We start from the raw sequence: 12,053 nt of genomic DNA on the forward strand, positions 1-12,053 counted from the left end.
ACATTAATACATTAATTACAATTAGTTGAAAATCACTATCAACATTACTGACTGGGATCCATAAAGCCTTCACTGCAGATTTCACAAAATGCTCATATTCTGATTTCAGAGAGAGACGGTCACATCACTATCTTCACCAGTTCTACATGAACTAGCAACTAGATCCCTAAACACTGTGTCTGGTTCAAGATATTATAATGTTGAAAGTTCCCGTAGGATGGATATGTTCTTTACTAGATGAGAGACGTCATCATTTTTAAATCACCTTCTATTATGCTTCTTGGATAAAAGAGTGATTCCACTTAATTCAATAATTTCATGATTTTGCTTGAAGGTACCGGTAAATAGTTACCGGTATGTGATTTGAGCCAAATTTGTAAAGTTTCGCAAAATTTTCACGATTTTGCGCTTTGCAAAAAATAGATGGCTCTCTTATGGGCTTTTAAGATGTTGATTTTCATGTAAAGGTATTGCCCGGTTGGCCTACTTCGATGCAGTTCTCCACACTACCCTATTTTGGGCCAATCTCTTCATTGCTACATAACTATTAACAGACTAAATCTATCCTAATCTGCTTGTCGTACTGATCCGTCAGTCTCCATCGGCCATTGTACCCAATACACCTCCATCCAAAGCTAAATGAACAAGTAATAATAATAATAATAATAATAATAATAATAATAATAATAATAATAATAATAATAATAATAATAATAATAATAATCGTATGGCCTCAGCTACCGTTTGCAGACATTTCGATTTGACGCCATCTGGCTGTCTGCTCGTCAATTTCGACGTTCCGGTTTACTCTATCTGCCATCTAGCGGACCTAGAGTAAACCGGATCTCTCTTGGGCGTCTATGGCTGAGATTTAATTAATTTTGTCGGGTAAATACCAAATGTATCACCAGAGATCTTTTACATGCCGACATCGTACGACATGGAGTGTCGAATGGACTTTTTTCCGCCCTTCAAAAATCCGACTACCTCTGCCGGGTTTGAACCCGCTATCTTGGGATCCGGAGGCTGCGTGTTGAATCTATGCCTCTTTCTAGTGAAACATCGCCAAATTCTGTTCACGACTACTCGGTTCATACCTCTTCGTTCGTAACCCCATCGATCTGCCTCACCTTAACCATTTCACAAAAGCTAACAAATACACAAGAACTAATATAACAAGGTAATTCAAACTTTATTTTTAGGTTCACCGCCGACTTCTGCACGATGATGCCTTCGGAGTGGAGGAGGCCCTAAACGAGACAGCCTTCGAACGGGGTCTAATAGCTCGTGGACATCACTATCTCATCGGCGGACCGACCACTGGTACTGGCAACAAGAGTCTGGCGGCGATGGAGAGAGATCTGGCCCAGAGAAAGCTGCTGTCTCCGTGGACACTGGTCGCTCAAGCTGAGGGCAGCTTCCAGCACTTCAGCAAGCTCCACAGGACAGAGGTGAGGGAATCTACTGACTTCCGATCTGTCAGGTTACATATTTAATCATCGGACTGTGTAAGGCTGCTTAGCTGCTGTCTCAGTGGACACTGGCACTGCCTTCGTGAAGTACGGGCCGTACCGTAGTAAGCGTGGGAAAGCAATCAGCTGATCGTTAGGGGGGAAGTTTAGCACGTGAGTCAGTTGTGTTCCATGTGAATTCTTCGCTGTTTTATTGAAATGTTTAACGTTGGCTGCATGTTTACTCAGATATATATCAGACTGAGTCATTATCGACTGCATTATTAAGTGAAAAGTCCTCGATTAGTGAAGAAAACTTAGTGTTAGCGTGTATTCATGTGAGGCTATAGGTTAAGAATATCGCTCTGCAGTGGTTTAATTTTGCAGCTTATTTGTGTAACGTTATATTCATAGTATAAAATTAATTGAGTTAGTGCATTCAGCATTTTATTTGTATATATATTTGTATATATGTGTATATAACTGAATTAAGGTTATCAGTGAGAGAGTCCGACTCGTTGGCTGAACGGTCAGCGTACTGGCATTCGGTTCAGAGGGTTCCGGGTTCGATTCCCGGCCGGGTCGGGGATTTTAACCTTAATTGGTTAATTCCGATGGCATGGGGACTGGGTGTATGTGTTGTCTTCATCATCATTTCATCCTCATCACGACGCGAAGGTCGCCTACGGGAGTCAAATAGAAAGACCTGCATCTGGCGAGCCGAACCCGTCCTGGGATATCCCGGCATTTCACATTTCATCAGTGAGAGAAATCACCATGCTAAGAGTTGCTGTGTGCCTGGCTGCAAAGCAAATAAACGAAGAGAGTGCACTTCAGTATTTGTGTTTCCTTCTGATGGAGAAAGAGCTAGGTTATGGAAGAAGGCTATTCCTATGGAGAAATTAATAGTTAATCACCACACAGTTGTGTGTAGCAACCACTTCCCTGAAGACTAAATTCTGAGGGAAATCAGACTGTCTCGTCCACATGGTGAATTAAAATTTCTTATGTCAAAATCATGGGTAACATTAGATATATTTTTATGTAACCAGGCTTACGGCTTATTTGAATTCGGTGTATTTGAAAATTCAAGTCCAATTTATGCATTTTACCGTTTTAGGTAGAAATGTATTGTGAAATAACACTGCTGAGATTTTTCCTGTAAAATTTCACATCATAGGCAATGGAACATGAAAATAATTGTATAGGCATTATTTGCTGTTTAAAAATCTACATTTTTAAAACAATAACTGAATTTCATGACAGTGACAGTAAATGTTTTGTTATTGTTGGAGGTTAGCTTACTCGTAATCTTTCTTGTAGGTACATACTGAATTGGTGGTACGGAAATTACATTTTTAGTAAATAATAATCGTATGGCCTCAGCTACCGTGCGCAGACATTTCAATTTGACGCCATCTAGCTGTCTGCTCGTCAATTTCGACGTTCCGTTTTACTCTAGGCCCCCACTAGATGGCAGACCGAGTAAACCGAAACTCTTGGGCGTCTATGGCTGAGATTTAATTAATTTTGTCGGGTAAACACCAAATGTGTCTCCAGAGATCTTTTACATGCCGACATCGTACGACATGGAGTGTCGAATGGACTTTTTTCCGCCCTTCAAAAATCCGACTACCTCTGCCGGGTTTGAACCCGCTATCTTGGGATCCGGAGGCCGACACTCTACCGCTGATCCACAGAGGCAGATTTTTAGTATATTGTATTGGTAATTGGTTGCTTGTTTTCTATCAGTGTGTATGATGTGAACGTTCCAGTTGACTACAAAACGAATAGAAATCGCAAGAATATGTCTCAAAGTGTTAGCCTGTACTCACGAAAACAAACGGATATACGCGAGAAATAGAACGATACAGTGAAGGATATGCATTGTATGTCAGAACTAACAAATTTGCACAGATGTATGAATAGTTTTTGGTTTTATAAGGTGTTAATAACAGTTTCTAGTAATTTAAACGAGTGTGTTATTCAAGCGGAGCGGATGCGTATCGCTCCAAGTCCCACCCAAAGCGGGAAATCATCAGAGCTACAGTAAGGCCTGTTTATCACAGAGAAATATTAAAGTCATTGGCGGTGACAATGGTAATAGCGGACTATGTAAAGCTACTTAGCTGCTGTCTCCGTGGACACTGGCAACATCGGACTGTGTAAGACTGTTGACAGCGGCTTAGCTGCTGGCTTTCCAGCCGACTTCCGACGTTCATATCTAAGTGACTATGAATGAGAACTCTGCCTGAAAAAGTTTTCTTTTTTTTTTTTTTTTTTTTTTGCTAGTTGCTTTGCATCGCACCGACACAGATAGGTCTTATGACGTTGGTGGGACAGGGAAGGACCGTGGCCTTAATTCAGGTACAGCCCCAGCATTTGCCTGGTGTGAAAATGGGAAACCACGGAAAACCATCTTCAGGGCTGCCGACAGTGGGGTTCGAACCTACTATCTCACCAGGAAGAGCCTCAGTCTTCTGTTGATCGAGCCTTCGAGACAGCCTTTGAACGGGGTGTAATAGCTCGTGGACGTCACTATCTCCTCGGTGGGCCGACCAATGGTACTGGCAACAAGAGTCTGGCGGCGATGGAGAGATCTGACCCGCGGTTGTGGGCGCGCAGCTATGAGATGGTTCGAACCCTACTGTCGACAGCCCTGAAAATGGGTTTCCGTGGTTTCCCATGCATCTTAATTAAGGCCACGGTCGCTTCCTTCCCACTCCTATCCCATCGTTGCCATAAGACCTATCTGTGCCAGTACGATGTAAAGCAGACTGTAAACAGACTTCTGGTAAAAACATAAAAGGAGCCTGAATGGTTCCAGTAACTCCAGAAATAACGGGGAAAGAGTGAAGTCACTTGCACAGTGTCAGGCAGGGTAGTCTTCTTCTTTTTATGCCTTTTATCAGTCGGAGGTTCCACTCCCAGTACAGTCTCCGACCGCATCCACATCTGCCTTCTGTCTTGTCTTCAATGTTTAGTTGCAAAGGGCTTGTATTTGTTTTGACCGAAATAGGCTGTTTGCAAGGTTGACGCTTCACATGATTCCCCGACTTGACGGAGTGCCTCACAGGTTCAGTGAATGCCTTAACAAATTAACATTGAAATTAATTTAAGATCAGTCTGACTGTCCAAGGTTGTCTGATTCGTTGGCTGAATGGTCAGTGTACTGGCCTTCGGTTCAGAGGATCCCGGGTTCGATTCTCGGCCGGGTCGGGGATTTTAATCTTAATTGGTTAATTCCAATGGCTCGGTGGCTGGGTGTGTGTGGCGTATTCAGCATTAGAAATCATCCTAGGTAGGACCCTCATTTTCAGAGACATGCAGGTCGCCTAATAGGCCGTCTACGAAATAAAGAACCGCACCAGGCCTCTCCGGAGGCCATACGCCATTATTACTATTATTATTTACTGTCCAAGATTCAGTAAAAATTAGATCCCCTCCCCCACTTTAAAATATTTCGGATGGAAAACTTTAATTGTAAACCTACTCATTTCGTTTGTAGATTCTGTCACTTCTCTGAACACAGGCAAGTAGCGAGCTGTGATAGAGAGGCAGGGGGAAGGCAGTGGTGAATCGATACACCCAGCTAGTTAGAGATAACACGGTCGCAATCCCTGGTTCAGAACAGACAGAAATACTGTGTATAGTATCTATACAAAGCATCTACAAATTATTCTACTTTGTAGACAAGAAAGGAAAAGGTCGGAGCAACATAAATTTATCAAAGAAAAAAGAAAAAAGAAAATAATGGATTTAGGCCTACATCAAATTGTAGAAAAGATCGCCCAGTAATTCAGATTAATATACGTTTGAGAGAGAATAAAGATGGCACATAACCCGCAAATACATATCAATTACATACACGAAGACAGGAATATGAACATCATAACATGAACAGAAAAAGGTACATAGGATAATGATGTAAACTTACAGCATCTTTCTTTTAGTGGAACTTTTTGTTTACCAGAGAGAATTTCCGTTATTCTATCTCTATCTCTCCTTCTCAAAATCACCCTTGTGACTTCCTTCTTTTAAGGACGTCTCCCTATGAGGGTTGGCGTTCCAATTGATTATAACTCGTGAAACAGCGCTCGAAAGATTTCAATGGAAGTTCGTTCATACTAGAGGCGAAGGTCTTTAAGCCAGGAATTTCTCCGTCTCCTCCCAAATCGTTTTCCTTCAATTTTTCCCCTCAACAATAAGTTAGATATGTTCATATCTTTCACCTCTCACGAAATGCCCAAAATACCTGAACTATTGTTCCTTGATGGTTTTCAAAAGGTTCTTTATTCTTATTTAACCAGTTGAGGTCTTCCTTTCTGCCCAAGATATTTGAAGCATTCTTCTGTACAAGTACATTTCCAAAGCTTCAGTCCGCCTCTCCAGTAAAGGGATTAGCGTCCAACCTTCAAAACCATACAGAAGGGCAGGGAAAACGTAGCATTGCAACATTCGAATTCGGAACTGAGGGTGTTGTTGATGTGCAGGGAGGCCTACTATGATATTTTCGAAAATACAGTCAGCTTGGTCTTGCCAATATTCATGAACAGACAAAATGGTGCACTGATCCTTACAAGGTTATTAATACTAATTTGAAATTCAGCAAGCGTATGGCTAACACAACGGGATTATCAACAAATCCGATGTTATTAATGACATTGCCATTTATCCTGGTTCCTAGGTTAACATCCTCGACAGCTTCTCTGAACACAGCTCCAGAGGAGACAGGACACAGGCCCTGTCGCACGCCTCTACGTATAGATATGACCTCAATTTGTGTCTCCCTCTTTTTTTATCTCTACTGTTTGGTTTCGGTAGAGCTGAATGATGCTATCCTTGTGATCAAGGCATTCAAATCACAAATAATGCACAAAAACGATCCTCCTCCGGGTTTTTTCTTTTAAAACTCCATTTCCTCTCTTGGTTGTCACGGCAATCCGTGATGTAAAGTCGTAGGTGGGGCGTGGCCTACCATACATAGCGACAATGAATGGAGCAAAGAATTCTCACGTCTACCTGGGGGGCTTGACGTCATGGTTTCAAAATATCCTCATATGCCTTACACAACATGAATGATGAAAATAATGTTCAAGTACACAAGAGGGGTGGAGGTGTTTTCTGAACAAATTAAACGGAAACAAAATTCAAATATCTTTAAAACTATTTATTAATCAGAGGAATTTGAAAATTAATAAAAAATAATTATTATTATAATAATCTTGATAAACTGATTGTTGAATACCAGGTTGGTTTCCGAAAGGGTCGTTCCTGTCCAGGACAAATTCTCAATCTGAAGAATGTCATCAGATACAAGATAATTGGGAGGTTTGAATATGTGATCGTATTTGTGGACATCAGAAAGGCATATGACTCGACTCAACGACAGTCATAATTGAGTGTCCTGGAAGAGTTTGGGGTTGATGCTACAGCCACAAACTTGATTAAGCAGACTCTCACCAACACAATATCAAGGGTAAAATTCAAGAATGAAGAATGAAATGTCAGAGCCCTTCGAGATAAAACCTAGGGTCGTAGAAGGGGGTGGACTTTATCATTTTTCTTTCAGTTGTATCTTGGAAAAGGTAATTCGAGAATGGGGATAATCGCTGAACAAAGAAGAAGGAAAGATCGGTTTCGATTAGCTCCTAAACACAAAGGTGTGTATGTTGACTGTCTGGCTTTCGCGGATGACTTAGCCATATTTGCCAACAGCATCCATTCAGCAATCAGGAAAATAAATCTTCTTAAAGAAACAGCAGAGAAAGTAGGACTGATAATCTCCTTTGAGAAGATGAAATACATGACGAACATCAGTAATTGTCCAGAATGGATGTTAACAGACCATGGGGAGGTTGGAAGAGTTAAGAAGTTTAAGTACCAGGGAGAAGTAATCCAAGAGAATGGGCTAGAACAAGAAGTGACCAAGATCCATATCCGTAAATTAGAGCGAACGTTCCAGTTGACTAAAAACATCTATAATACGATGATGCTGAGTTTCGGAGCCAAATTAAGACATTACAGCACTGTTGTTAGACAGGAAGGCTTATATCTTTCGGAGGCCCTGTGCATGAATCGTAAAGGACAAGTCAATCAACTACTCCCCTCCCCCCGCGTAGATGGTAGACGCGACTAAAAGGAGCGACCAGGAAATGTTTATATTAGAACCATGAAACTATTTGTGGTTAGTACCATCACGCGGGGAACACCATGGGTCGCCTTTACTTGCGAGTAGTACCACTGTGTTAGGTACACAATAAGTTTGTGATTAGAAGCAGCAGAGAGGGATTCACTGTGGGTTTTCAGTACCTGCGATTAGTGGTACTATATGTGGAACACCACAGGCTTACGTTGCCTGTGATTGGTACCATAGTGTGAGAAACACCAGGGGTCCGGACATTGCCTGTGATTAGCAGCACTATATGAACGACACTGTGGGTGCGCGTTGCCTGTGAATAGTACCCACTATGTGAGGAACAGCATGGGAATACCGGCGCCCGTTATTAGTACACCTAGGCGAGGAACACCATGGGTGTGCGTTGCCTGTGAGTGGCGCCTTTATATGAAAAACACCATAGGTCTGCGTTACCTGTGCGACATACAAAACTTGTGGGTGGAACACTGTGAGTCTACGCTACTTTTGATTAGTACAGCAATGTAACAAATACCATGGTTCTACTTTACTAGCGATACGTAGCATTATGAGGGGCCGTTGACCTGGACTTTGGACCACTTTAGACAACAAGCATCATCGATTCAGGATTGTACTTTAGAAGCAGTCCCTTTGTCACTAATAATATTTTTTTAAATATAGTTCCTGAGAAGGTGAAGCATTGCGGGTCGGATCCACTGATTGTTTTAAATTTATATTCATCCATTCATTCTTCATCATCACGTGTTGAATTCTGATCAGTGAATGATTCTGGACTTTTGTCATTACATTTCGTCTCATTTTTCACCATTAGGCGCCGATGACTTAGATGTTAGGCCCCGTTAAACAACAAGCATCATCATCATCAATCAGCTAAGAGAACGCAGATTACTATGGAAGATGGGTTGACAGGCAGGTTCAACTGAAATCCAATGAAGTATACAGCAAGATGGAACCGATGACAACAAAAATTATTAGAAAGAGACGATTGTTGTTTTATGGGCACATTTACCGTGAGAATAACGACTGGCTCACAAAAGAATTCTGGGAATTTTCTAAAACCAAAGGCATCTAAGCTGAGATTGTTCCAAGGGTGTGAGAAAGATCTGAGAGGGTTGGGCATTATAGAGGATAAATTCAATGACAGGGTTAGTTTCAGAAGGATGGTGGAAAGCTACCAGGGTTTTATGGTGGAGACAGAACCCAGAAGACGGAGAGGCTCTTTAGCAGAAGAGTGCAAGAAAGTGGTGATCGATGGGTTCAAGAGATACTGGCAGGATATCAAACCGGCAGACAAACAAGACACGGGCACCGAAAATGAGATTGGTTGTTAAAACACAGTCCATAGAGGCTCAATTCGAAAAACAAACAAAAATAAATAAATAAATAAATAAATAAATAAATAAATAAATAAATAAATAAATAAATAAATAAATAAATAAATAAATAATAATAATAATAATAATAATAATAATAATAATAATGTTACTAAGCCGAAAAGGGCACTGGACACTTGGCATTTAGAACCTCTTGATTACTTCACTCTCACACATAAAGCGAATGATGAGACCAGCAGTATTCTCGTCATCAGCTAGTTTGAGTTCGATTGTCTCCTGCAGACCGAGGTTCCGTCTTAGCCCAGAGAGATCGGCACACTCTGTGAGGATGTGGGCCACGGTAAACTCGGCACCACAAGGCCACATTGGGAGGGGGAGGGGGGACGACGTCTTCCCTCTTCAAGAGGTAAGAGTGCGTAGATCTTTCATTACCTATCTTCCGACTACACAAAACTACTGTCTCTCTTCGTGAAGGCGGGAAAGAGGACTGCCACATAGCAGTTGTCTTCTTAATTGCTCTCAGCTTGTTGGGAGCTAGCTAGCCAGTCCGATTCCCAAGACGCCAAGATGGTTCCTCGTAGGTGAGAACAAAATATCCGTATCCGGTACGTTCATAGGTGTCGGTGGTAAAAGTGTCGCTTCTTTCGCGGTTTCACCCCCAAGTTCATTTCCTGCAATCGCAACGTGGCTTGCGAGCCAAGGGGAAGTGATACTGATGCCACCATCACACAACCTGGCTAGGTGATGAATTTGCCATACCAGTGGGTGTTGTGGGAAACAGATGTCAAGAGGCTGCAGAGAACTTAGCAAGAGTTAATAAACTAGTAAAGGAAAATATCAAATAAAGCGGCTTGCATCATAAGATGTACATACAAACAGGTTTTCACGAACCAAGTGACCAATGTGTGTGCGGTGTGTGCGGGATTTCAACGGTATCATTTCAACAAGTGTCATGAGAGAAGTAAATCACTGATTGAATATAGTAAAAATTAAATCAATCTGTATGGGCATTCGCCTGACATAAATTATTCTTATTATAATCACTCAGTCGTCAAAAATCGATCGCTCAAGACATGAAGCGCAAGCAAGTTGAGAAACAAACACAGGGAGACTCGGTATACTGTTAGTCCGTGTATCAGTAAAGGACTATTCTAAATAGCTCCTCATAATATCCAATAGGACAATTGAATCACATCCCTTACTTTTCATTACAAGTACATATATTTCTGCGCATGTAAATGAACGCAATCATGCTTCACAGCACATTAGGCCGGCGGAGATATAGCGGAACGCATGCTACTAAACCGTCCGTGCGTACAGGATAAAAAGGTCTCCAGAAATGTCGTAACAATAGCACAGGGACTCACTGACCGCAAAGTTGTTATTTGTATCCAAAGCAAATGAAATGAATGAGAAAAAACATAAACAATTATACTACCGCTCAGAACCAGCTGGTTACACAAAGAAAAGGGAAAATAGATAACTTACATTAACAAATCACATGATGAAATACAATAGGAAACATACAGAAGGTAATAGTGTTAGTCAACACACCCACATAGACGAGAGATGGCGGTGGTGATTATTGTTTTAAGAGGAAGTACAACTGGACAACCATCCTCTATTAAAACTAATTAGAGAGAAATTTTGAAAGGGGTCCGACACTTCGAAAAGCGAAGGTATCGGTCAAAGAAAGACAAGAGGGCACCAAGGCCGTGAAAAGGAAAGACTCCCTAGGCCTGCAACCTAATACCGTCGGGGTAGGAAAGGAACAAGTGTTGACCAAAGGAGGTCGGATAGGATAGATGAAAGTGAGAAGCCTGGCACAAGTAAATGTAAGCAATGCCAGGACTCAATTAAGTGCCCCGTACCGGGCGAGTTAGCCGTGCGGTTAGAGGCCCGCGGCTGTGAGCTTGCATCCTGGAGATAGTGGGTTCGAATCCCACTGTCGGCAGCCCTGAAGATGGTTTTCCGCGGTTTCCCATTTTCACACCTGGCAAATGCTGGGGCTGTACCTTAATTAAGGCCACGGTCGCTTCCTTCCAACTCCTAGGCCTTTCCTATCCCATCGTCGCCATAAGACCTATGTGTGTCGGTGGGAAGTAAAGCCACTAGCAAAAAAAGGGCCCCGTGATCGTCAACTCACGCTCCCAAGTTAAGAGCACCTGAGGCCCATTTTAGTCGCCTCTTGCGACAGGCAGGGGATACCGTGGGTGTTCTTCTACTGCACCCACCTACAAAGTGACTCTGTGTGAATGGCGAAGGACTTTGAGTGTTTCTCTTGTATACATAGACATAGTTAATGGTTGTGTATAATGTGTAATTTGTGTGTGTGTATTTATTTTGCATTATTATTATTATTATTATTATTATTATTATTATTATTATTATTATTATTATTATTATTATTATTATTATTATTATTATTATTATTATTATTATTATTTTGTTTCAGTCGTCTGGCCTTCAACAAGCTCTACCACCCAACATCCAGATCCTCACATTGGAGCCATGGAAAGAGGGAAGACTTTTGCTCAGACTGGAGCACATTCTTGAGAAAGGAGAAGATGAGCAACTGTCCAAACCAGTGACAGTCAACCTTCAGGTAACAGCTAAAGAACACTTGGCAGTGTCGAACGAGGAAGTGAGCTGCCCTACATTTGATACTATGGACTGACGAATTTATTCACTTTTCGACAGAGATTATGTAGCTTTTAAGCTTGGATTTATGAAATGGTGGTCTCGAACCTCATTTGGTGTACCATTCAGTCAAATGCTGAAGCAGTACATTAATTAAGGCCACATCCTTCACCTTCCCTGTTCTTGCGGATTCCTATCTCAGCATAACATAAAACCTGGATGTTGTAGAGCAAACTTACGCAACTAGCAAAAATGAAATTCTAGCAACACTCTCCATATCATTTCATTTCATCTGTCAGTCATTAATCATTGCCCCAGAGGAGTAAGACAGGCTTCGGAAGCCGGCACAGTTCCTATCCTCGCCGCTAGATGGGGGCTTCATTAATTCCATTCCTAACTCGGTCGAATGCGAATTTGGTTTTGCATTTGTCAGTCCGTTCTCTGGGAAGTAGAACGAGTTCAGTCAGAGAG

The 12,053-nt window shown here is 41.7% G+C and overlaps 1 protein-coding gene across 1 annotated transcript in view; it reads left to right on the forward strand.

The window, feature by feature from the left end:
* Nucleotides 1-12,053, forward strand: part of LOC136871761 (lysosomal alpha-mannosidase) — a 195,518-nt gene that overhangs the window by 164,520 nt on the left and 18,945 nt on the right. The window contains exons 15-16 of the mRNA XM_067145327.2: nucleotides 1,203-1,451; nucleotides 11,398-11,547. Of these exons, the coding sequence (XP_067001428.2) occupies nucleotides 1,203-1,451; nucleotides 11,398-11,547 (399 nt within the window). The remainder of the gene's footprint in view (nucleotides 1-1,202; nucleotides 1,452-11,397; nucleotides 11,548-12,053) is intronic.

This window comes from Anabrus simplex, chromosome 4 (assembly GCF_040414725.1).
Source record: "Anabrus simplex isolate iqAnaSimp1 chromosome 4, ASM4041472v1, whole genome shotgun sequence".
In the NCBI taxonomy this organism is placed as follows: domain Eukaryota; kingdom Metazoa; phylum Arthropoda; class Insecta; order Orthoptera; family Tettigoniidae; genus Anabrus; species Anabrus simplex.